The sequence below is a fragment of the Centropristis striata genome, chromosome 11, assembly GCF_030273125.1.
Source record: "Centropristis striata isolate RG_2023a ecotype Rhode Island chromosome 11, C.striata_1.0, whole genome shotgun sequence".
Classification (NCBI taxonomy): Eukaryota; Metazoa; Chordata; class Actinopteri; order Perciformes; family Serranidae; genus Centropristis; species Centropristis striata.
This window is the reverse complement of record NC_081527.1, coordinates 6244373-6269567: the sequence shown is the minus strand read 5'-3', so window position 1 is coordinate 6269567 and position 25195 is coordinate 6244373. Positions and strand designations below refer to the sequence as shown.

General features: G+C 37.2%; 1 protein-coding gene across 1 annotated transcript in view; it reads right to left on the bottom strand.

The window, feature by feature from the left end:
- Positions 1-25195, bottom strand: part of LOC131981060 (sodium- and chloride-dependent glycine transporter 1-like) — a 116592-nt gene that overhangs the window by 20231 nt on the left and 71166 nt on the right. Inside the window, exons 2-7 of the mRNA XM_059345355.1 lie at positions 15722-15878; positions 12160-12291; positions 10516-10789; positions 2840-2972; positions 2244-2378; positions 798-901 (exon numbers count right to left, since the gene is read on the bottom strand). Coding sequence (XP_059201338.1) covers positions 798-901; positions 2244-2378; positions 2840-2972; positions 10516-10789; positions 12160-12291; positions 15722-15878 — 935 coding nt within the window. The remainder of the gene's footprint in view (positions 1-797; positions 902-2243; positions 2379-2839; positions 2973-10515; positions 10790-12159; positions 12292-15721; positions 15879-25195) is intronic.

Genomic DNA, 25195 nt, shown 5'->3' with positions numbered 1-25195 from the left:
AATTGACAAGATTTCTTAAATTAAGTTTATTAAATCTTGAAATAAGCATGTTGAAACACTTAAAATAAGAAATTAACTCTTAAAACAAGATTAATTATCTAACACTTCTAAATCTAAGTTTATTTTATCTTGGTAAGAAACAAATAATTTGCAGGTCACTCTGCTCAGGCCAGTTCATCGCTGCTGGCAGCTTTAATTTATCTTGTTCTAAGAGTTAATTTCTTGTTTTAAGTGTTCAACATGCTTATTTCTAGATTAATATATCTAATATCTGTGGATATAAAAACCTTTTTACAGAACACATAATGCAGAAAATGGCGCTTAATGAAAATTTATAAATGGTGTCATATATCTATTTATTTATTTAATTTTAAATGAATAATTTGTTTAAAAGGTGAGAAATTCACTGATACTGAACATGACTTTTATTTAGCTTTTTTTTTTTTTTTTTTAAATGTATTATGGATTTTCTTAGTTGTCATGCCTAAAATTGGTTATATCATCCGATCAGGATCACAGCCTCTGATGGCTGACAGAATAAATTATGGGGTTTGCTAATAGACAGTTAACAAAAATAACTATGGCGATGAATAAAATCCTTACATTTCAGCTAAACATTTCACTTTATCATCTGTTATATTGGCAATCTTTGAATATCTCAAAAATCCCATTTCAGTCAGGCTGTAGTCGCCTCATGATGGAACCAAGCTAGCTGTCTTCATGCTAAATTGTCCAACCATAAGTTGAACTATTCATTTAAAGTGCAGTTTGTTTTTGTTAACCCATAGTGTACCAACCTGAAACAGTTGTTGTGGAACTTGTTATAGGAAGCCATGGTGATGAGACCCCCCCATGCACAGCCCAGAGAGTAGAAGATCTGAGATGCTGCATCTCCCCACACCTAAAAAAAACACACACACATATACAGTCAGATGTTGTACAAAGATGGAAAAAAATTAGGGAGGCATGATATTATCAGCACGTTATCGGTATCGGCCGATATTAGGGTTGTCAAAAGTATCAATACTCAAAAAAGTATCGTTACTAAAACGTTGTATCCGGATACGATACTCATTTTCAAAAGTATCTGACAGGTTAGTGTCTTTCTTTTCAAACTGACCTATTACTGATGTTACTGTGGCCGGTGGCTCGCATTAATGTTTCCTGTGTTATTATTAGCCGTTAGCCACAGCTAGCAATTAAAAGCTGACGTCACGTTAATGTTTATAAGCAACGTAAATAAATAAATCAGGCACGTAGTATGCCCATATTACGTTAATTGACACAGTGTCAGTAAACATAAGCATTAAGAGTTAATAAGTTTACATAAATGTTGGTGCCTGAAAAGTGTTATTTTCTCTCTTGAAGTCCCAGAATGAAGCAGAGAAAAGTCGACCTGCAACCAAACAGCAACACACACAGCCGAAAATATTGTTCTAACTGTTATTGTTTATTGTATTTATTTATTTTTTGTACTACCTCAGACCTGAAGCTTAGTTGCAGTTTCTTTTTGCACAACTGTTTTTAATTATAAATATTTAACCTGTGGTTCTGTTTATTTTTACATGTTGCATTTTTCTTGTTAATAAAAATATTTCTGTTAAATTTTGGGGTCTTTTTTATCCTGGTGGTATCGAAAATGGTATCGAGTATCGAATATTTTCCTGAGTATTGGTGTCGAGTTGCACATTTTAGTATCGTGACAACCCTGGCCGATATTGGCTTGAAAATGAACTATCGGCCAACATGCCGATATCGTCCGATATAATAATGTGATTAAATAATGGCGTTCACATCACCTCTCTGTTGCACCTTGTTTGTAGCTCAGAGAATTGTGCAGTGTAGTCTGAGCCCACCTATTTATTTATGTTCTGATTAGGGACTGAAGCTGCTTATATTTTTTGTCCTTTTTGTGATTCTGTTTGCACAGTGCAGATTGAGTCGTCACTTATTGGGGCTCCTGTTTTAAGTAAAATTTGAATTTAAGCAGCAGTCTGTAAGGTTCATGTAGTTTTATTCAATTTGGGTTTAATTGCTGTACAGTTGCACTTTTCACATGTTCCCAGTGAACACAGGTTATGTTTACTTATTATGCCAATTGGGAAATTGGCCAAATTTGCCCTGATTGTGGGTATTAGTTGTGCGGGAAAAAAATATTGGTATCGGTAATCGGCTACATGAGTTGTAAAAAATCGGCATATCGGATATCGGCAAAAAATCTGTTCATGCATCTGAGTGAGCACCTTTGCATCGAGGACCTTCTGCCACTGTGGAGTCAGGTAGTACTTGATGCCGTTGATGGCTCCATCCAGGGTGATGCCACGGATGAACAGGATGGTCAGAACCAGGTAGGGGAAAGTGGCTGTGAAGTAGACCACCTGCACACACACACACACACACACGCACATAATCAGAAGTAGTTTTTTTCCATAGTAATACCAGCAATGTAATGCAAAATGCTGCAAGCATACTGCAGGTATTTGCACAGGGTCAAGCTTTGATGTCTATGTTTAAGTATTTGTGTGTGTGTGTGTGTGTGTGTTTTCTTGTACTTCATACATAGTGAGGACCGGAACACGTTCTTAAACAACAGAGTGAGGACCTTTTTGTGAAGTGAGGACATTTCGGCCGGTCCTCACTTCTTGAAAGGCTTGTTTGAGAGTTCAGACTTTGTTTTAGGGTTCAGGTTACAATTAGGTTTATGTTAGGGTTAGGGTTGGGCATTTAGTTGTGGTGGTGAAGGTTAGGTTAAGGGCTAGGGAATTCATTATTCCAACGATGGTCCTCACAAAGATAGAAGTACAAGAATGTGTGTGTGTGTTTGAGGTGTGAGACAGACCTTTCCAGAGGATTTAACGCCCCTGATGAGACAGAGGAAGACAACAACCCAGGACACAGCCAGGCAGCCCAGGAGAGGAAGACGCACCTCTCCAAAGTTCCCAATATCATCAGAGATGTTCAACACATGGTGTCTGAGAGAGAGAGAGAGAGAGAGGGAGACAGAGAGAGAGAGAGAGAGAGAGAGAGAGAGAGAGAGATGTTTAACTATTTGATATTTACACGTCGTTGAATGTAGGCCTTTAGTTGCTTTTCTATTTTTAGCAGGATACATTTCCAACTGTATAGGGAACATTGTGACTTTGTAAAATCCCCATCAGACTTTAATAATAATACATTCTTCAGCAGACACAGTAGACCAGGGGTGGGCAATTCATTTTCCCAAGGGGCCACATGTGATCCTGGACAAATGAAGCTGGACAAATATTACTAAATTCAGCTCAATATTAGTTTAATTGCTTTATAAAATACAGTAAATTATGTGCAGGGTTCGTACACTTTAGCAGTGGTCAAATTCAAGCATTTTTCAAAGACTCTCAAGGTAAATTTTCAAGCTTTTCCAGTATCTTACACCTGTTTTAGATGAGTACTTACATACTAAAAGGGGGAGATTTCACTGAACCATACCAACAGTGATGGTGTTACACTTTTAGGAGGAACGCTCTTCATTTCAGATAGGCTACTCATTATTTTTTACATTGAACATGTGATTATCTATAGTCTATAGATGGATATAGTCAGATTGCAAGAGAAATACAGTAAGAATTCCAAGCATTTACAAGCACTTTATCCAAAATCCTTGAAGCACTTTTTAAACCTTGAAAATACAACATTTATATTCAAGCATTTTCAAGGATTTCAAGCAACCGTACCTATATGGTTTTGAGCTGCTACTGGTAAGATGTGGAGTAAGTCAAATACAGCAGTAAAAAAATGTAAAAACTCTAATCATTATCTATTTTTTTTCATATATTTTAAACACAAAATACATTCAAACCACAAAAACAATATAGAGCATGTATGTTACGCAGTAAACCAGCAATTTATTAACTTTATGCAAATAAAGCAATAAGTGTTTTTCACAAGGTAACAAGGTTATAAGTGTTTTTTGTGGAGCGCATTTCTGTGCAGCTGCATATGCACGCATGCACTCACGTAAATTGCCTTCAAAATAAAAGCACTGCAGGTGAATTGATTTCTAACGCGGGCCGGACAGGGAGGGCCACCTTCTAATGCCCAGGTCTGGAGTAGACTATACTTTCAATAAGGCCACAGCCTTGTCAATATCGGAAAAGTGTTTGACATTTAAATGCTATTTCTCTTTACTTAAGGTGACTCAAATGTACCTTACAGCCATGACATAATAGAGACATAAACAAGAAAATGTTTGTCTTTGAAATATTATTACTTCTTGGTTTTATGCCGTTTCTTGCTCCACTACTAACTAGAAATTAAAGAAAAAAAATGATTGGACCACCTTTGTTTTCTCTAATATATTGTTCTTTTTAAAGCCAAAATAGCTCATAAGAGTTGAATTTAAGAGCTGATATCTAGACATTTTACATGGTTTTCTTGATATTAACCAAAATCATTATCAAGAAAACCATAGAAAATGTCCAGATATCAGTATGAGGCTTATGAAAAATCTTGGAAACTGGATCCAGAAAGAGACAGAAACATATAATATATAACAGAAACAATGCTCTAGATTCCCCCAAACATTACGTGCTCTAAAATCCCATTTAAGTGTGTTTTTGTAATGTAAATGATATTGACATTGATGACATTATCTATATGCCTGCAATGCTGTGGATAATTATTATAGCTTCATGATTACACAACCTACGCATCTTCTCATCTGCTTGATGAATGATTACAGTATTGTCAGAATAAACAAGAAAGAAAGATGACTAAATGACTCGACAATGTGTCTAATTATCATACATCCGGTGATTTCATATTGTTATTGGAGTTTATTAGATGCTAAACTAAACTAAAGCAGTTTAATCAGATGTGTCTAAGCCTCCCGATGTAAAGTGAACTGCAGTCTGTGTTATGTGCACCACCTCAGGCCAGAGAATAAGCTGTTAGCCTGGATTAGTCCAACAAACTACCCCTTTAACTCTATGGAGTCTTGGGTTATTTTGTCCATTTTAAATCCTTTTCATCCTGCCTGTATACACCACTTGAAAAATGTTTAAATGCCATGTTGGTAGGGATGGGTACCTTTCACATTTGAATCGATACGGTACCGATACCCGGTACCTGGGAATCGGTACCGGTACTCAACTGTACCAATTTTCGGTACTTTTGCGTAACATATTTATTTCTCAAAATATAAACTTTAAAAAATATATCAAAACAATATAAAATCCAGGATGAGCAGTGCTTTATTGTTGAGTGAACGTACATTTTGTAACATGAAGGTTGCAGTGTTATCAAAGAATACAGAGGAGCGCTCTCAGGTGGCACGGAGGAGAAAAAAAAAAGTTGCAAGTGCACGTGTGATTATTTGTGATGACGTCGTAGCTGTGCGGCGCAGCACCGGTCAGACTGTGGGCATAGCATGATGGAATAAACAAAGTTGAGTCGGGCTGCTCTGTGAACATATCGAGGATGACGCAGGAGTCCGAGGGATTTAATTTCAGCGAGGCAGTTTGGAGTTAAGTGGCAGGTAATATTCCTGAGTTGAAGAGCGGAGTATTAGCGGAGGACCAGAGATGCAGCAGCTAGCTTCTAGCTGCTAATGAAAAGTCTACGGATGAATGGAGAGAGCAAACGGAGTAAGGAAGGTCTAATCTGGAGGCAGACGAAGGCCAAGCCCGGGTAGAGACATTGGAGAGATAGTAGCTGGCGGCTAGCAGGCCTAGAGCCGGCTGTTGGTCTCTGCTCCGCGGTGGAAGAGGACAGCAGTTAGCGGCCGCGGTGAGCAGACAGGACCAGACGAGGAGGTAAATACATTTAAAAAAATAGTGCGATCGTCAGCACGCTTGTTAATCAAAGACGTCAAATGAAAACAGGTTGAAATCAATGATTAGTTTAAAGTTAACGCCGTTTAGGTACCGAAACATGGTACCGTTTGCTTTTACATGAATCGGTACTCGGTAGTACCGACGGAATTCGGTCGGTACCTATAAAAGTACCGAATTCGGTACCCATCCCTACATGTTGCTATATTTTTTTCCAGCACGACCTCACCTATATGACCTAATAATAATTACATTTTTATTCTGACTTACTTGAAAATCAACATAAATGTGATCTTGTGATTGTGTGATCCTGTCATCAACTCTGGTTTTTATTCTAGTAGGACTCTATTTTATTTGTCTTGTGTGTTTAGCGTGACAATTTTGTTCATTTTGTATATTTTTTAGTCATTTTGTGTCATTTTTTTGTCATTTTGTGTCTTCTTTAATCATTTTGTGTCTTTTTTGGTCATTTTTTTGTCATTTTGTGTCTTTTTTTGTGATTTTGTGTCTTTTTTTGGTCATTTTGTGTCTTTTTTAGTCCTTTAATCCAACATAAAATGTGATTTTGAATCTTTTTTTTTAACTTTCAAAACACTATCATGCTCAATAAAGAATTTGAAATGTTGCAAATGTGAACAAAGGTTGCAAATCTAACATATAAGAGGGTTCCATCCAGTTCTATCATTTTATACTAAATATATTTGAGCTTGTCTCCAGTTTTACTTGGTATATCATCATCAAACTGAAACTGGCCACATGGAGTTTACAGCCAGAACTTTAGAGGTAAATTTACAGTAGGGCTCCACGCTGCTTTGTTTTCTAGTCTGGATGTCATGAAGAAGTCTGGATTTGGAGCTTTTGGAGACTCCACAGGGTTAATGCCACTTGTTTAATCCAAACTGTATTTTAACAAAGAAAAACAAGGTGGTTAAAAAGAAGCTGAATTGTTCTTTCCAAGAGATGTGGTGGTTGTGTTGTGCTTGATAGTAAAGCAGTGCCATAACACTGTCATCAAGCCCAGTTAATCACATAACAGTGCAACAATAGAAGCACAGGCGCTATAAGATGTACACTGAAAAAAGTGTAACATGCAGTTGTTCATTCAAACTAATAACTGCCATTGAAAAGAGGATAAAATTATTCATTTGATTGTAAAACTCTTTCTTTTTGCATTTAGAGACATCAAGTTTGATTTATACTGAACTAAATATACGTCCTAAGGACCCAAAACAATGTTTTTGATTTCTCTCAAGTTTTTTTCTTCTTAATGACCTGCAGGAAATATTTTTAGTTTGAGTCGAAAGCACTGCACACTGCACAGTCAGACCGTGTATGTAATATGTTGCATATGTTAAAGATTAATCAATACAGTTAATGTAATCTGTTGACCAAGTGTCTTTTTTTATAGAGTTTATAAGGTGGGAAACAAAAGTAAAGTCAAATAAAATGTGAATAATATAGTTTGGGTCTATGTAAATAAATTAACTGGTGTCAATTAAAAGTGAATATATTAGGTTGGTTCAATTTAAATGTATTAGTTTGGTTCAATAACTAAAATGTTAAGAAAATAATTTGGATCAAGGCAAAGAATTAAGGTTGAGTCAGGTGCAATATTATTGTTTACATCAACATAAAATAATCAGGTCATAAGAAGTTACTCAATGTAGATTCTGTGAAGTCAAATATTTTAGATGTGATATCTGGACAACATTTCTTTTAGTTTGAGCAAGGTTATACTTTTTTCAGTGTAATAGCATGAGGCCAGGTCACTGTGTTTGGGTGAACTGTGGCTCTTCTACATTGACAATAGAAATGTGCATCAAGCTGTTAAATAATACTAAAGACACTTTTAATTAAACGCTCTCCAACCAGCATATACATTAAGATTAAAAAAATACAAGTGTAATGCAAATAAAGTAGGCAAAGCTGCTAAGATTTAAAGCTTAATTCAGAACAGCGAGTGTCACCAGACTGATTAAATTCTTACAAGCAGCTGAAAACGGCAGGATGGATTTGTGTTTTGCATCTGAAAAGCGGAGCCATTACACATGATGATACACTGTGAGGGCCTTGAAACTTCTGTACTATGGCACAGTGAAGCAACATTGCGTAACTATTTTACCTATAAATTGCAGCTTCAAAATAATTCTGATGCTACACTGACTTGTGTAATGGAATAAATGGCGTCTCTGTTATTCCCACTCCGCACCCCGAAAGCTGCTTTTCTGCACTATGTAACTTTGGTGGGTGGGTATTTGCCTCAACAAGTGGCTCTACAGTAGCAACGCACCACCAGCTTTGTCACACATTTTGGTGAAACTGGATCACATTTTATGGAGGACATATGCATCAACTCTCAGTGATTTATGGAGTTTGCAGATGGACAGAAAGTTTGGTATGACAGGGCAAAAAGACCCTGGTTCAGCCGTCTTTTGGGGCAAAAAGACCAAAGAGCCCAAGCTAAGGAGAGAAAAGGAGAGTGACCGAGCAAGAGGCCGCCAGACAAGAGTACAACTGACTTATAGAGAGTTTTGTAAAATAAAAGACTGCAAGGCAGAAACCAGGTTGGTGCTCCTGCTGCTGAACTAGTAAGTAATATTAGCTGGTTTGCTATGTTTTGTGTTTTGCATGTGTGCTAGGCCTTAGCTTCTGGGGGTAACAGCTAATATATTTGGGGGTTTCAGTGTAGCAAGCAGAAAACTGGTAAAAAGATATTTGGAATACCTCCTCTTCCATGTGCTCGTCATTATTTACAGTCTGATTAACAACTTGAGAAGTGTAAACAACGCCAACCACCAGATTGCTTCACAATCACAAGCTAATTTGCTAAGCTACTAAAAAGCTAAATCGTCGCCAGACATCGTGACAAACGACAGGTTCTGAAATTGCATTTTGGCCAATGTTTTCTGCTTCTTTTGCTCTCTACACAGGCTGTTTGCCTGCATGCAACCAAAGCCCCCTCACATGTGATTGGTCAACACTAGTGATGTCCAAATGAAGCTTCACAAACCATTAGTTGTATTTGTTGAACCCAATAGATGGCGTTCTTGGTTTAAAGAAAAGAGCCAGAGAAAGGCTAATTCAGTGTGCTTTTATCTCTTTGTTGGACAGAGAGCGCCACCGAGTGGGCTCAGAAAATATAGAAAATGGTTCATGAAGCTTCATTTGGACATCACTAGTCAATACTATTCAGACTAAAAAAATGGCTCAAAACCAGAATGCTCATGAAACCAAATTGTTGTCGTTTGGCGAATATGTTTATCGAGATTATCCGACCTTCTGTCTCATCTCATCCAGATGTCTAATGCTACTGAGTTCATGAACATCAACAGGAAGTACACTTTATACACCCTTATTGACCGTATCCGTATCATCCGTATTGCCTATCACTAAATGCTGATTTCTTAAGAGATTTTAGATTTTTTTTACCACTAGAGTTGGCCCGACAGACTGAAGAATGGTAATATGGGAAACCTCCTGTATGTCACTCCTGATGACGCTGTCCCCCACTGCTCAGAAGTTGCTGCTGTTCCAAGTAAAATCTAGTCCAAATATTTGAGTGCTTTCCGCAAACATAAGGCCTGTTTGTGCCAAGCTTATCTTACAGGTGCGAGTCAATTTTGACCTCTGTGTCAAATACGAAAACAGACACAAAACTGAGTCCAAAAGACTTTGCAGGACTTGGCAAAGCTTGTAAAACTAAGTGTAGTATCATACGGATCAACTTGCTCAACTAAAACTATAATGAGGATACAACTTGAATTAGGTGATTAATGCTAAAATCTGGTAGGAGGCCCCGGGGAAGACCCAGAACATCTCTCGCCTGGCCTGGGCAGTGGCGGACTCAGACTGTTAGAAGGGCAGGGGGGAAAAAATAAAAAGGGCACATTCTGCACAACATGGAGCCCCACCAGCACGCCAAAAGCTATGATGCATCATGTATGATGAAATATTAACATTAAGCTAAAAGGAGATCCAGATCAAAGTAATTAATGATCTGGTACTGACAATTTAAAGTATCCAACCAAACCATCTAGGGTGGTCCGGGGGCATGGTCCCCCGGGAGAAAATTTGTATATTTTTTAAGTAAAATGCATCTATTTTGTGCACTTTGAGAGCTAAATGAGAGCAAACATCTCACATAACATTATTCACAGTTGGGTGATACCGTATTATAGAATCTCTAGAGGGCACATCATCATAATTTATTGCATAAAGGGGCACCCTAGAGGGCAATCAATACGTTTTTTCATGTGTAAAGGGCGGCCAATAAGGCACTTTCTCTCATATTCACCACACCAGAGGGCACTTAAGCTCGCTTTTTCAACCATGGAGGCACCAAACAGGAAAAAGGGCACTAGAAGGGCACTCATTAAGGTACGTTATCGAATTTTATTGCACTAGAGGGCACATGTGAAGGGGAACCCTAGAGGGCACCAAATCATGTTTTGCTCGTGTATAGAGCAGCCAATAAGGCACTTCCTCTCGTTTTCACCACTCTAGAGGGCACTTTAGCGCGCTTTTTCAACCATGGAGGCGCCTCGGGGTCCCCCAGGAGGAGCTGATGTGGCTGGAGAAATGGACGTCGGGAATGCCCTGCTTAACCTGCTGCCCCCCCGACCCGGCCCCGGATAATCGGAGGAAAATGGATGAATGGATGCTAAAATCTCCACTTCAGAATCCTTCACAATGTACTTGAGAGACTTACTTCCAGTACTCCTCACTGGGGCTGGTCCTCTTGGTGCGGTTGACCACCTCAGACACTCCAGCCACCAGGCTGGTGGTAGCATTAGCCAAACTAGCGTTGAGTGGATTGCCGCCCACCACCCCGCTGCAGTCCGGTGTGTTCCAGGGGTTGGTGCAGTAGGTCCATGGAAGAAGCTTTGTCATGGACTTAAAAAAGTAGTAAAAGGCAATGCAGATGACCACGTTGTAATAGATCCCAATGTAGGTGGACACCACCATCATGCCATAGCCCACACCTGAAGGAAAGAGATGGGACATTATTACAACATGAATGTGAAGCAACTGACAGATTTGTTCAAGATGAGTCCGCACCATTGCTAAAGGCTGCATCCTTAGGGTAAAAGTGCTAGCATACTTTCTGTTTTAAACTCAAAACCATTGATACGGTCATGGAAAAAATTATTAGACCACCATTTTTCTTTAATTTCTTGTTCATTTTAATGCCTGGCACAACTAAAGGTACATTTGTTTGGACAAATATAATGATAACAACAAAAATAGCTGATAAGAGTTTAATTTAAGAGCTGATATCTAGACATTTTCCATGGTGTTCTTGATAATAACCAAAATCATCATCATCAACTGTGGCTGCCGTCGCTAACTGTGCACAACTTCCACCGCTGATCATAAACAAACTGGCATGCTAACTGTACACAAAGTGTCCACCGCTGATCTTGAATTAACCGGCATCGCTAACTGTAAACAAACAGAGATTCCTAAGTGAGTTAGCCTATTAGTGGCGGCTCATTAAGAAGAGCTGCCGGCCCCCGTGGCTCGTTAAGAAGAGTAAGAACAAGTCTCCAATAACACCAGAAAAAGTCGCTGGATTTGTCGCCAGTCACTTTTTTGGAAAAATAGTCGCTAAGGGGGTCTGAAAAGTCGCTAAATACAACAACAAAGTCAGTAAGTTGGCAACACTGCTTCGCCAGCTTTCACAAATGTGCATGTTGTTGTGGCATCGACTACCATGTCACATCCTGCTTAGCGTTCTATCCAATCAGCAACCAGGCTTTTTTCAGGGGAGAAAAAAGGTCCTGGTCTTCTACAGGGACTAAAAAAGTCCCGACAAAAGTCTGCTCCAGACGGCTCATATTCAAATAAGGGGTGTTTCTTAGTGATGTCCATATGAAGCTTCGTGAACCATTAGTTGTATTCGTTGACCCCACTAGATGGCGTTCTTGGTTTAAAGAAAAAGGCTCAAGAAAGGCTAATTCAGTGTGCTTACAACCCTTTATTGGACAAAGAGCGCCATCTAGTGGGGTCAACAAATACAGAAAATATAGAAAATGGTTCATGAAGCTTCATTTGGAGATCACTAGTGTTTCTGCGAGTGAGACCCGCCTCATTCCAGGTATTGGGCGGTAGTAGAAACAGCCCTATTGACAATGATGCACCTTTGAACTTGCACTGAATCTTTACGTAACTCTTCATGTTGGCTGGTGGCACAGATTGTAATCTTCCTGTTGTGAGAGAGTTCTCTATCTTGAGATCACTAATGATAGAAGAACCACAGGGCTGCCAAGCCTCCCGCATCCACTGGGACAACTAACAGGTTTCACTCACATTTTTCTTTCTCTTTTTCTTTTTCCATAACTTGGGCACTGACCTTTGAACATAGGGCTGATCTTCCAGACTCCCAGACAGCCCTGGCTGGCGAACTGACCGAAGGACAGCTCGAGGAAGAAGAGAGGGATGCCGCAGAACACCAGCATGATGAAGTACGGTAACATGAAGGCACCTGCAGGGGAGAAACTCTGTCAGTGTCTTTCTCTGTGTTCTACTGTCACATTCACATGAAGCGTACAAAAGGAAATGAAATGATAAGTCCAGTCTTAGTTTGGTGCTTCGTTACTGTTGATGTGAGGACACTATAGACTATGTTTTTGTAAACCAACCCAACTCATTGCTGTGGCACCCTATAGAGCATGGGTCTCAAACTTGCGGCCCGCGGGCCAATTGTGGCCCTCGTGACGATATTTTGTGGCCCTCACCTTGATATGAAAGTTTAATGTGGGTTTTATATGAATGGTACTTTACCGTGTTGTGTGTGGAAGGTCCCTTTAATTACTTTTTTTGTAATTTTGTGTCTTTTTTGGTGACTTTGTGCCTTTTTTTAATAATTTGTGTCTTTTTTAAAAAATAATTGTCTTTTTTAATAATTTTGTCTTTTTAGGTTATTTTGTTTCTCTTTTTTTGGTCATTTTGTGTCTTTTTTGTATCATTTTGTGTCTTTTTTAAGTAATTTAGTGTCTTTTTTGGTCATTTTGTGTCTTTTTTTTAAAGTAATTTAGTTTTTTTTCTTTCATTTTCTGTCTTTTATTTTAGAATTTTGTGTCTTTTTCTGGTCATTTTGATACTGTCCCCAGCGGCCCCCAGGTAATTTGAGTTTGAGACCTCTGCTATAGAGTCTTTCAAGACAAAAACATTAAAGCCTAACAGGCAAAAACAACACCAGTTACCTCATCTAACTGTTCTCTGTAAAACTAGATGAGAACGATAAAAGTTGTGGAATGTGGAAGGACCTGGTCCAAGGCACTAACACACAAAGAAAATGATTATCTAAACAATGTTAAGTATTTAAAGTGGGTGATTTAACTGTCTGGAAGTGATAAAGTACTCTGTAAAGATTTTACCTCTGACTACAAGACATATATATATGCTAAAAAAATATATATGATAAAAAATGACCAGAGAAATTATATTTTCGCTTTACTATTATCATTATTATTATTGTTATTATTGTTATTATTATTATTATTATTACTGTTATTCAGCACAGCAAATACAATTATGGGCAGTTTAGTTGTTGTTTATAAAAATTCCATTTCATTCCAATTAAATATATATATACAGTCATGGCCAAAAATATTAGCACCCCTGCACTTCTGTCAGATAATGCACCACTTCTCCCAGAAAATGTGAGCAATTACAAATGTTTTGGTATTCACATGTTTATTTATTTGTTTGCATTGGAACAACACAAGAAAAAGCTGAAAAAAAAGCCAAATCTGATCATTCCACACAGAACTCCAAAAACTGGACTGGGCAAAATTATTGGCACCCTCAACTTAATATTTGGTAGCACATCCTTTGGAAAAAATAACTGAAATCAATCGCTTCCTGTAACCATCAATGAGTTTTTTTTACACTTCTCTACTGCAATTTTGGACCACTCTTTTCCAACTGCTCCAGGTCTCTCAGATTTGAAGGGTGCCTTCTTTTTGTGTTGTTCCAATGCAAACAAAATAAATAAACATGTGAATACCAAAGCATTTGTAATTGCAACAATTTTCTGGGAGAAGTGGTGCATTATCTGACAGAAGTGTAGGGGTGCCAATATTTTTGGCCATGACTGTATATATATATATATATATATATATACATATTAAAAAAACTACAACAAAATTAATGAAGTAAATAAATAAATATATTTAAATAAAGGGTATTGTAAGCCACCAAAAATAAATAAATAAACGAATAAAATGTAAAAAACAAAAACAAAAGCCTCATCTGTCACAGCATGGTCCCCTGAGTGAGCAGAGAGGTCGCTGCATGAGCAGCTGAGTCTGTTCAGTGGTGCAGCAACTCTCTGGTGGTTCAGACTGGACCAGGAACCAGACAGCCATCTATAGGGAACGTCTGTCTGCGTGTGTGTGTGTGTGTATGAGAGTGTGTGTGTATGAGAGTGTGTATGCGAACTGGGTCGGTGCAACCAGCTGATACTGTACAATACCAAAACCTTATCATTGCTGGTGAAGCTCAGCTCTCCTGTGCATTCTGCACCGTTTGCAGCTGTATGACCTACATACTGTACACCAAGTCCTTATATGGGAATGTGAGTCTTTTACATACATAACATCCAAATATTTGCAGCGTAAACACATGAAGTGAAGTGGGACAGATACCACGGAGAGGTCAGAGTCAATAAACGGCGGGACGTTCACCACCGCCTTTCACTATATTTTGGTATTTTTCTAATACATTTTCTAACACTATTTAGTACATGTTTTAGTCTAGCTTTTATGCATTTGACTAAAGGGCAGTAAGACTTCAATATAGTTTGTTCTCATCATGTTTTTATTCGTTGACTGCAAAAAACAGCATGTCAGTGGAAGCAGCATGAAGCAGCTGGATCCGTTCTGTGCACTCAGACAGCATTCACACCCCAATAAACAATGATGTAGTTATGCAAGTTGTGCACATGAAGTGTGAGCTGTAATGCAGCTGGGAGAGACGGATAAAGTGATTAAAACACGAGGTTGAATCAGACAGATGTGAGATGATCGATTGCGAGAGGAAAAGAGGTTTTAATGTGGAATATAGATGATAAATCTGATCTGTTTCATGATGTGAATTGGGAAAATGGGTAATACTCTGAGAAATAAGTTGTAAAATTACTAGATTAAACAAATCTACAAGAAAAAAAGTTGCAGATTTAAGAGATTTAAAGTGGCAAATCTGTGCGAAAAAAGTCGCAGATTTGAGAGAAAAAAGTGGGGAAAAAAGCAATTTTTTTCTCCCAGATTCACCACTTTAAATCTCATAAATCTGCACATTTTTTTCTCGTAGATTTGCCACCTTAATCTCGTAAATTTATTTCTCAAAATATTACCCCCCTCCCCCAGGTCCGTATGTTTTTTTAAACATTCTGGCAGTATGTAATATCCTCCAATATTCTCTAGGGTTGAAATTTGGAATTTGCAAGTATTTCAATGAGTGTCCTATTAAGGGTTAAGAAATTTTGTGGGCGCACATGAAGACACTCGCGCTCCTGCAGAAAAAATAAATGCTGCTAATTTTAAAAAAGCTATTTCTGTAAAAAAAAAAAAAAAATATTATAATAATTTTGTGTCTTTTTTTGGTAATTCTGTGTCTTTTTTGGTCATTTTGTGTCTTTTTAAATAATTGTGTGTCTTTTTAAAATAATTTAGTGTCATTTTTTTGGTCATTTTGTGCCTTTTTAAATAATTTTGTGTCTTTTTTAGTAATTTTGTGTCTTTTTTTGGTCATTTTGTGTCTTTTTAAATAATTTTGTGTCTTTTTTAAATAATTTAGTGTAATTTTTTGGTAATTTTGTGTCTTTTTAAATAATTTTGTGTCTTTTTTAGTAATCTTGTGTCTTTTTTGAGTCATTTTGTGTCTTTTTAAGTAATGTAGGCTCTACGTACCTCCTCCATTTCTGTAGCAGAGGTAGGGAAACCTCCAGACGTTCCCCAGGCCCACAGCATAGCCCACACTGGTGAGGACAAACTCAATCTGGTTGCCCCAGTTCCCTCTCCGGGAGTTTTCATCCCTCTTCACTGGCTCGCCTGGAACTGCTCCGTTCTGCAACAAAGAAAGGGAGAGAGACAGAGGTGAGTTCAGGAGGCAGGAAGGAAGCCAAGGTTTTTCTGAGATAGTGATGCTGCTGCTGCTGCTGCTACAACCACTGCACCAGGAAACACAGAGAGACTAAACACCTTTTTTAATTGTAATGATTCATAAACCAAGTCTGGAGGTGAGTAAGCTTTGATAAAGTAAAGGTGAAACAATGAAAGGTGAAATTCAAGCACCGACCTTCACAACCAGCTTTATTACAATATTCTCCTATATCCAAACTTACTCCTGCCATTCTCAACAATAACATAAAAATGCCAAACTCTGCAGCGTTATTTCGACAACTTCCCGACCGGCTATGGTGCCTATAGATTTGCCAACTTAGCGACTTTTCAGACCCCCTTAGCGACTATTTTGTAAAAAAAAAGCGGCTGGCAACAAATCCAGCGACTTTTTCTGGTGTTATTGGAGAGTTTTGGAGACTCGTTTTTACTCTTCTTAACGAGTAAGAATGAGTCGAAGCAGCACAGTCCTCCTGCAGCAGTCTTTCTCAGCTGCAGAGCCCCTTAGCATCCGGTCTGCAAATTGCTAACAGGCTAACAGTTAGCTCTGTAGCAGTACAGTGTGTATGTGCTAACAGGCTAACAGTTAGCTCTGTAGCAGTACAGTGTGTATGTGCTAACAGGCTAACAGCTAGCTCTGTAGCAGTACAGTGTGTATGTGCTAACAGGCTAACAGTTAGCTCTGTAGCAGTACAGTGTGTATGTGCTAACAGGCTAACAGCTAGCTCTGTAGCAGTACAGTGTGTTTGTGCGAATAGGCTAACAGTTAGCTCTGTAGCAGTACAGTGTGTATGTGCGAATAGGCTAACAGTTAGCTCTGTAGCAGTACAGTGTGTATGTGCTAACAGGCTAACAGCTAGCTCTGTAGCAGTACAGTGTGTATGTGCTAACAGGCTAACAGCTAGCTCTGTAGCAGTACAGTGTGTATGTGCTAACAGGCTAACAGCTAGCTCTGTAGCAGTACAGTGTGTATGTGCTAATAGGCTAACAGTTAGCTCTGTAGCAGTACAGTGTGTATGTGCTAACAGGCTAACAGTTAGCTCTGGAGCAGTACAGTGTGTATGTGCTGCTGCTGCAGGAGGTGTTCACTTAGCGTTTTCTGTTTGTTCACAACAAGCACCAGACACTAAAAACTGTTCCTGTTGTTTGTTAAAAAGGAGTGCAATAAAAATACGGATGTTTTCCCTAACATGATTAATAATCGTGATTAATAATTGTGATTAAAATATTGATCAAAATAATCGTGATTATCATTTTGGCCATAATCGTGCAACCCTACCCGCTTTTACTTATAAGTATTGTTTTTTATTAGTAGCATGCAACGGTGGAAGATAATAAACATCTTTGCGTGTGGAGTTGAATTATTCATGTTTCGTGCTCACACTAAAGACTTTCTGTAACATACGATCTCCTCCACCCCAAAGTCTAGCATAAGGTGGGCGCGCTGGAGCAGACAGGATGTAAAGTGAAATCAGCGCCTTAAGAAGAGCCGATAAGCATTTGGTCTTGTCGTCCTGATTTGGAGCTTCTCCTCTCCTCTCCTCCCTCCCTCCATCACTCCATCTGCTGGCATCAGATGGTCCCTCGCTCCTGACCTCCTTCCTAACCTCAGCTGTGTCTGTCTGTGTTTTTGTGGGCGCACATGAAGACACTCGTGCTCCTGCAGAAAAAATAAATGCTGCTAATTTTAAAAAAGCTATTTCTGTAAAAAAAAAAATAATTATAATAATTTTGTGTCTTTTTAAAATAATTTTGTGTCTTTTTTTTTAGTAATTCTGTGTCTTTTTTGGTCATTTTGTGTCTTTTTAAATAATTGTGTGTCTTTTTAAAATAATTTAGTGTAATTTTTTTGGTCATTTTGTGCCTTTTTAAATAATTTTGTGTCTTTTTTAGTAATTTTGTGTCTTTTTTTGGTCATTTTGTGTCTTTTGTTGGTCATTTTGTGTCTTTTTAAATAATTTTGTGTCTTTTTTAGTAATCTTGTGTCTTTTTTGGGTCATTTTGTGTCTTTTTAAGTAATGTAGTGGTTTTCAGTCTTGTTGTGTCTATTTTTAGTAATTTTGTGTCTTCTTTTAGTCATTTTGATACTGCCTCCAGCGCCCCCAGTTAATTTCAGTTTGAGACCCAAAGAGGCAGTTGTTGTATTTTATACTACTTAATAAATGATCTAGTGTAATAAAACAAAAAAAAGGTACTTGCAGGGAAGAGCAAAGAGAGATGTCTCTCGCATCGAGCATTAACAAAGTGAAACTGTGTAATAAAGTTGGTTATTTGACATATTCTGTGTGAAAAGATCCAAACTGTGGCGTCACCTAATTCAAATAGCACACGATAGAACCAGCAAGAAGGTTTTCAAGTGGAGTAAATCATTCGGTTCTCCACAGGCGAAAGAGCTCGACTCATTTATTTTGAGGAGGTGGATATGCTGCGCAACAGAAAAATGGTTGGAAATTACACCATCACTGTCAAAACTGATATATTTGACATGCATGCATGTCAAAAAAAAAAGGTTTCAGGTTTGGCCCTGAATCAGACGTTACATCTTGTTTATTTGGAAGCCAAATATATAATAATAATATATATTGCTGAACGGTTCTGAAACATAATCTAATTGTCGATATTTTGACTGATGTTGCAATATGATTTACAATATTGAAGGGGGAAATTGTTTTTTGCAGCATTACACTCTTTTTTTATTGAAAAATAAATAACAGGCATTATAAACATACTTATAAGGTGTTATAATCTGCTCATAATACTTCATAACTGCTGTTTTTTTTGCAAGGATCATAGTGTATTATAATTTATAAATAAATGATATGACATAGTAGAAATGAACTGTCAAATTTTTAGAATCAATCAATCAATCAATCAGACTTTATCTGTATAGTACTTCATAAAAGAGAAATGTAACAAAGTGCTTCACGTAAAAAGGAGAAAATAATAATTCTGATACTAAAAATAAATATAAATATAAATAAATAAATAAATTAAAAAATACACAGATCCATTAAAAATTCCACATGATCGACAAAATTCTTAATGACCATTATTCCATCATCGATTCATTATTTCCACCACTACACTGTAAAAAAAACAGTTGTTTTTACGGTAAAAAAACGGCAGCTGTGGTTGCCAGAACTTTACCGTGAGAAATACGGTGCAACTTTTTTCAATATTACGGTAAAAATATATTAGCGCTGTTGATTTCACATTTAAGATTGCCATTTTATTCCATTTTTTACTGTATAAATAAAACGTTTTTCCATCAAAAGAAACGCTGTTCTGCCATATAATTGACAAGAAAACACTTTATAAATGCTGCATAAAGATTTTACCATTAAATATTAAATTATATTTTTGTTAGAGATATGGTGCTTAGTACATTTAACAGTTAAAAAAAGTTTTTTTTACAAAAGATACATGCAAAAATTACAGCGATGGCTTGTATATATATTACAGTATATTTTGGTTACAAACATGGTGCCAGTGTATTTTACAGTGGAGTAATGTATTTTTTTTAACACTGTAAAAAATACTGTTTTGGCTGATATATACATTTACAGTGTTTCATTGTTACTGAAACTGAATTAGCTCATTTATCATTTTACAGTCATGGTTTAGCAGTTTTTCACTGTATAATCTACAGACATTTTTTACAGTGTATTCTGGAGAAAAATATAATAATAACCATCATTTATAAATGGTTAACAGATAGTTTATTAATGTTTAATCATCATTTATAAACCGTATATAGGCCATTTAGAATGGTAAATAGAAAATGTATTAATGTTGAACTATAATTTATAAATGCCAAATAGAAGGTATATTAATGTAAGTTGTTAGTTTCTTTACCATAAACAAACAATTACATTATAATTCTTGGTTTATTAATAGTTTTGCACTCATTATAACATTTTTTAACACCATATTAAGTATGTAAATGATTTCAAAATGATTCTTATACCTTTAAGAAATTGTTTGAAAACATTTAAAGATTAAATATGTATAGAATTTTGTAAATGATTAATAATTGGTCTATAAACCATTTATAAACATCACTTAGATGTTATTGTAAAGTGTTACCGACTAATATTTAACTAGCAGCTACTCTGATTTCTCAAGTATTATACGATGAAATGAATGTTTCTGTTATATATCTGAAGATCTAATAGGGACAGTTGCTTTTCTATTTCTGGAGAAAAACGTCGAGGCAGCGCTCTCGCCTCATATGAATTGATAATGTCTAAGTGAGCGAGTCACAGCTGTATGTATGCATGGCACAATAATAAAAACGTTAATTCACTCATCCATGCTGCCTATGTTATCTGTGTGTAGCAGAGGCTCTGTGGGTGAATAGCCTGACAAATATGTGAATACTCGTCATAAAACACACGGACTCTTTCTAGCAAATGGTGCATTTTGCTGTAAAAACTCATATACAACAACTTCCTTACTTACTGCTAATAAGTAATAATTCTGAGGTTTTTGTTGAGGAAAAACTCTTAGTTAATGTCTTACTGGTTGTATAATAAGGCCATGCAGAATAAGGTATTAATAACTACTTAACTACTCCTGACCTCCTTCCTAACCTCAGCTGTGTCTGTCTGTGTTTTTGTGGGCGCACATGAAGACACTCGTGCTCCTGCAGAAAAAATAAATACTGCTAATTTAAAAAAAGCTATTTCTGTAAAAAAAAAAAGCATTAAATAATTTTGTGTCTTTTTAAAATAATTTTGTGTCTTTTTTTGGTAATTCTGTGTCTTTTTTTGGTAATTTTGCTTCTTTTTTAAGTAATTTAGTTTTTTTTTCTGTCATTTTGTGTCTTTTGGTAATTTTGTGTCTTTTCTGGGTCATTTTGTGTCTTTTCTGGGTAATTTTGTGTCTTTTTTGGTCATTTTGTGTCTTTTCTGGGTAATTTTGTCTCTTTTTTGTGTCTTTTCTTGGTCATTTTGTGTCTTTTTTGGTCATTTTGTGTCTTTTCTGGGTTTCTAGCAAATGGTGCATTTTGCTGTAAAAAAAAATATACAACAACTTCCTTACTTATTGCTAATGAGTAATAATTCTGAGGTTTTTGAGGAAAAACTCTTAGTTAATGTCTTACTGGTTGTATAATAAGGCCATGCAGAATAAGGTATTAATAACTACTTAATAATGACTAATTAAGAGGCAATATGTTACTTATTTGCATGCTAATAAGCAACTTATTAATGCTGAATATGTGTTCCCTAATATAAAGTGTTACCGGGAATACATAAAACTTCAGAACAGAAATGTTGTGAGAATGTTAAGTTTAAGTATTATTATTCAGCAGCTCATAATGAGGTTTGTCAACAACTGTATTTGTGAACAAGATGCAGTGGTAACACTTTACAATAACCATCATTTATTAATTTAATTTATTAATTTAATCATAATTTATAAACTGTTTATAGGCCATTTAGAATGATAAATACATAATTTATTACTGTTTAACTAAATAATTTACAAATGGCTAATAGATGGTATATTAATGTAAGTTTATAATTAATTTACCATTAACAAACAATTAAATTATAATTAATAGTTTATTAATAGTTTGTTTAACTTATTATTACATTTTAACACCATATTTAGTATGTTAATGATTTTGAAATGATTCATATTCCTTCAAGAAATTGGTTGAAACCAATTAAAGATTAAATATGTATAGCACATAAACATAAACATAACCATCTATAAACATTACTTAGATGGTTATTGTAAAGTGTTACCGATGCAGTTTAGTTTATATATTAAAGCAGAGAAAAAGTGACATTTACACTGAGAAATAACGAGTTGAATTTGTACCTTTAGGGGTAAAACGGCTTGTCACTTTGTTTACTCAAAAAAGTTAGTTAGTTGAGGTTCAATTATGAGCTCTTATGGGTACATTCATGTACAGTCAGGTCCGGAAATATTTGGACAGTGACACAATTTTCATAATTGTGTCCCTGTACGCTACCACACAGATATTGAAATGAAATAATTGAGATGCAATTGAAGTGCAGAATTTCAGCTTTCATTTGAGGGTATTTACAGCAAAATTGGAGGAAGGGTTTAGGAATTGCAACAATTTTCATACATAGACCGCTCATTTCAAGGGACCTAAAGTAATTGGACAATTAACTCAAAGCATTCTCATGAGCAGGTGTGGGCTATTCCCTCGTTATTTCATCATCAATTAAGCAGGCAAAAGGCCTGGAGTTGATTTCATGTGTGGCATTGTCATTTGGAAGTGTTTGCTGCGAATCCACAACATGCGGTCAAAGGAGCTCTCAATGCAAGTGAAACAGGCCATCCTCAGGCTGAGAAAAAAGAAGAAATCCATCAGAGAGATAGCAGAAACATTAGGAGTGGCCAAATCAACAGTTTGGTACATTCTGAGAAAAAAGGAACGCACTGGGGAGCTCGGCAACCCAAAAAGGCCCGGACGTCCACGGAAGACAACAGCGGTTGATGACCGCAGGATCGTTTCAATGGTAAAGAAGAACCCCTTCACAACATCTACTGAGGTGAGACAGACTCTCCAAGAAGTTGGCGTATCATTATCCAAATCTACCATAAAGAGAAGACTTCACGAGAGCAAATACAGAGGGTTCACAACAAGGTGCAAACCATTCATAAGCCTCAAGAATAGAAAGGCCAGATTAGAGTTCGCCAAAACACATCTAAAAAAGCCAGCCCAGTTCTGGAACAGTATTCTTTGGACAGATGAAACTAAGATCAACCTGTACCAGAATGATGGGAAGAGAAAAGTATGGAGAAGGCTTGGAACGGCTCATGAACCGAAGCACACCACATCATCTGTAAAACATGGTGGAGGCAGTGTGATGGCTTGGGCATGCATGGCATCTAATGGCACTGGGTCATTAGTGTTTATTGATGATGTGACAGCAGACGGAAGCAGCCTCATGAATTCTGAAGTCTATAGGAACATTCTGTCTGCTCACATTCAGCCAAATTCATCAAAGTTGATTGGACGGCGCTTCACCATACAGATGGACAATGACCCAAAACATACTGCGAAAGCAACCCAGGAGTTTTACAAGGCAAAGAAGTGGAATATTCCACAATGGCCGAGTCAATCACCTGATCTCAATCCGATCGAGAATGCATTCCACTTGCTTAAGACAAAACTTAAGGCAGAAAGACCTGCAAACAAACAACAACTGAAGACAGCTGCAGTCAAGGCCTGGGAAAGCATCACAAAGGAGGAAACCCGGCGTTTGGTGATGTCCATGGGTTCCAGACTTCAGGCAGTCATCGCCTGCAAAGGATTCTCAACAAAGTATTAAGAATGAACATTTTATTTATGATTATATTCATTTGTCCAATTACTTTAGGTCCTTTAAAATGAGGGGATTATGTTTGAAAAGTGTTGCAATTCCTAAACCCTTCCTTCAATTTTGTTGTGAATACCCTCAAATTAAAGCTGGAATTCTGCACTTCAATTGCATCTCGATTATTTCATTTCAAATCCATTGTGGTAGCGTACAGAACCAAAATTATGGAAATTGTGTCACTGTCCAAATATTTCCGGACCTGACTGTAGATAATAACCAACATCATTATTGAGAAAACCATGTTAAATGTCTAGATATCAGCTCTTAAATTAAACTCTTATCAGCTATTTTTGTTGTTATCATTATATTTGTCCAAACAAAGGTACCTTTAGTTGTACCAGGCATTAAAATGAACAAGAAATTAAAGAAAAAAAGGGCGGTTTAATAATTTTATCCATGTTTACTAAGCCAATGCCAATGGCACAACAGCTGTAGTTGCAAGCTGTTGAACTCCTTTAGGTACAAATTCAGAACATTTTTTGAAAAGTGCAATATATAAAATGTATTATTATTATTTATTATTATTATTATTATTATTATGATAATTTTTTTTTTATTACAGTAGGCTATGTCTTGTTCTTCCAATGGTCATATCATGTTTGCATCTTACTAATGGGCATGTATTAATATTATGCATAGGATTTTTTATTCAGTCAAATGTAACATTTGCTGAGTTTGTTGATTTAAAAAAAAAAACTTTATTGAAGGTTTGGACAAATAAACTCAACTTCTCATGAAAGCCGCGGGTATAAGCTCTCAAATACTTTTTGAATTTCATTTTTATCTGCTACAGAGGCTGAAAAATCTATTATTTAGTAGGTGTTGAATTTCCAGAAAAACTTCAGGTTTTAGGGGGTCATTTGATAATCGCCCATAGGTTTTCCAGGCATTTTTTTCCAGGCGCTTTAGGCCTTAATGGGTTAAATTAAACTCTTATCAGCTATTTTTGTTGTTATCATTATATTTGTCCAAACAAATGTACCTTTAGTTGTACCAGGCATTAAAATGAACAAGAAATTAAAGAAAAAAAGGGTGGTTTAATAATTTTATCCATGTTTACTAAGCCAATGCCAATGGCACAACAGCTGTAGTTGCAAGCTGTTGAACTCCTTTAGGTACAAATTCAGCACATTTTTTCCTGAGAGTGTTGCTATTGTATAAAACTGCTGCTGGACACCTGGGATAGCATGTTGCTCTGACACAAACACACACACGTCTCCCAGATGAACACACTGCTTCCGCCACGGAGCGAGATTTTGTTCATCAGCAAAAAAATGTCAACACGAACAACAACAACAACAAAAATCCACCTCCACATTTCGCCCCCATGGTGCCGTAGTTCAACTTTGAGGCAGCTCCAAGCATGACTAATGAGAGCGAGAAAGAGAGAGAGAGAAAAAATACCGGACGGCAAAAAAAACAGCAACAAGCACATAAAACAAACAGCGGCCATATTTTCCCCCCAAAGCTCTGTCGTTTGCCTTTGAGTCTGGCTGTGCGTGCATGTCAGGAGGGCCAAACAAAGAGCATCTCTCCAGCATCCTTGACCTTTCTTTGTGCAGGAGTGGAGGCTGCAGGTGGGACAGACAGGAAGATCAGCAAACATGAGTGTTGTTGGCGAGGAGACGCTCAGAGTGAAGCCGCGTGAGGAGAAACCCCCGGCGGCGAGCTCCGCCGTCGCAGCGGGGTCGCACATTACGACGTCTCCGTCTGGAGTTGACTTTGGAAGGAAAAGGAGCGTCGGAGGACAGCGAGCAGCTGTGTGTGTTCTCCGTGCACCCGGCACTACGCTGTACATGTTGTACATCTCACTGCACTATCAGCAACCAGGTGTGTGTCTCCACAAGATACACACACATGCAGAACCACGCAGGTTGACAGCTCAGCTCAGGTCGACACT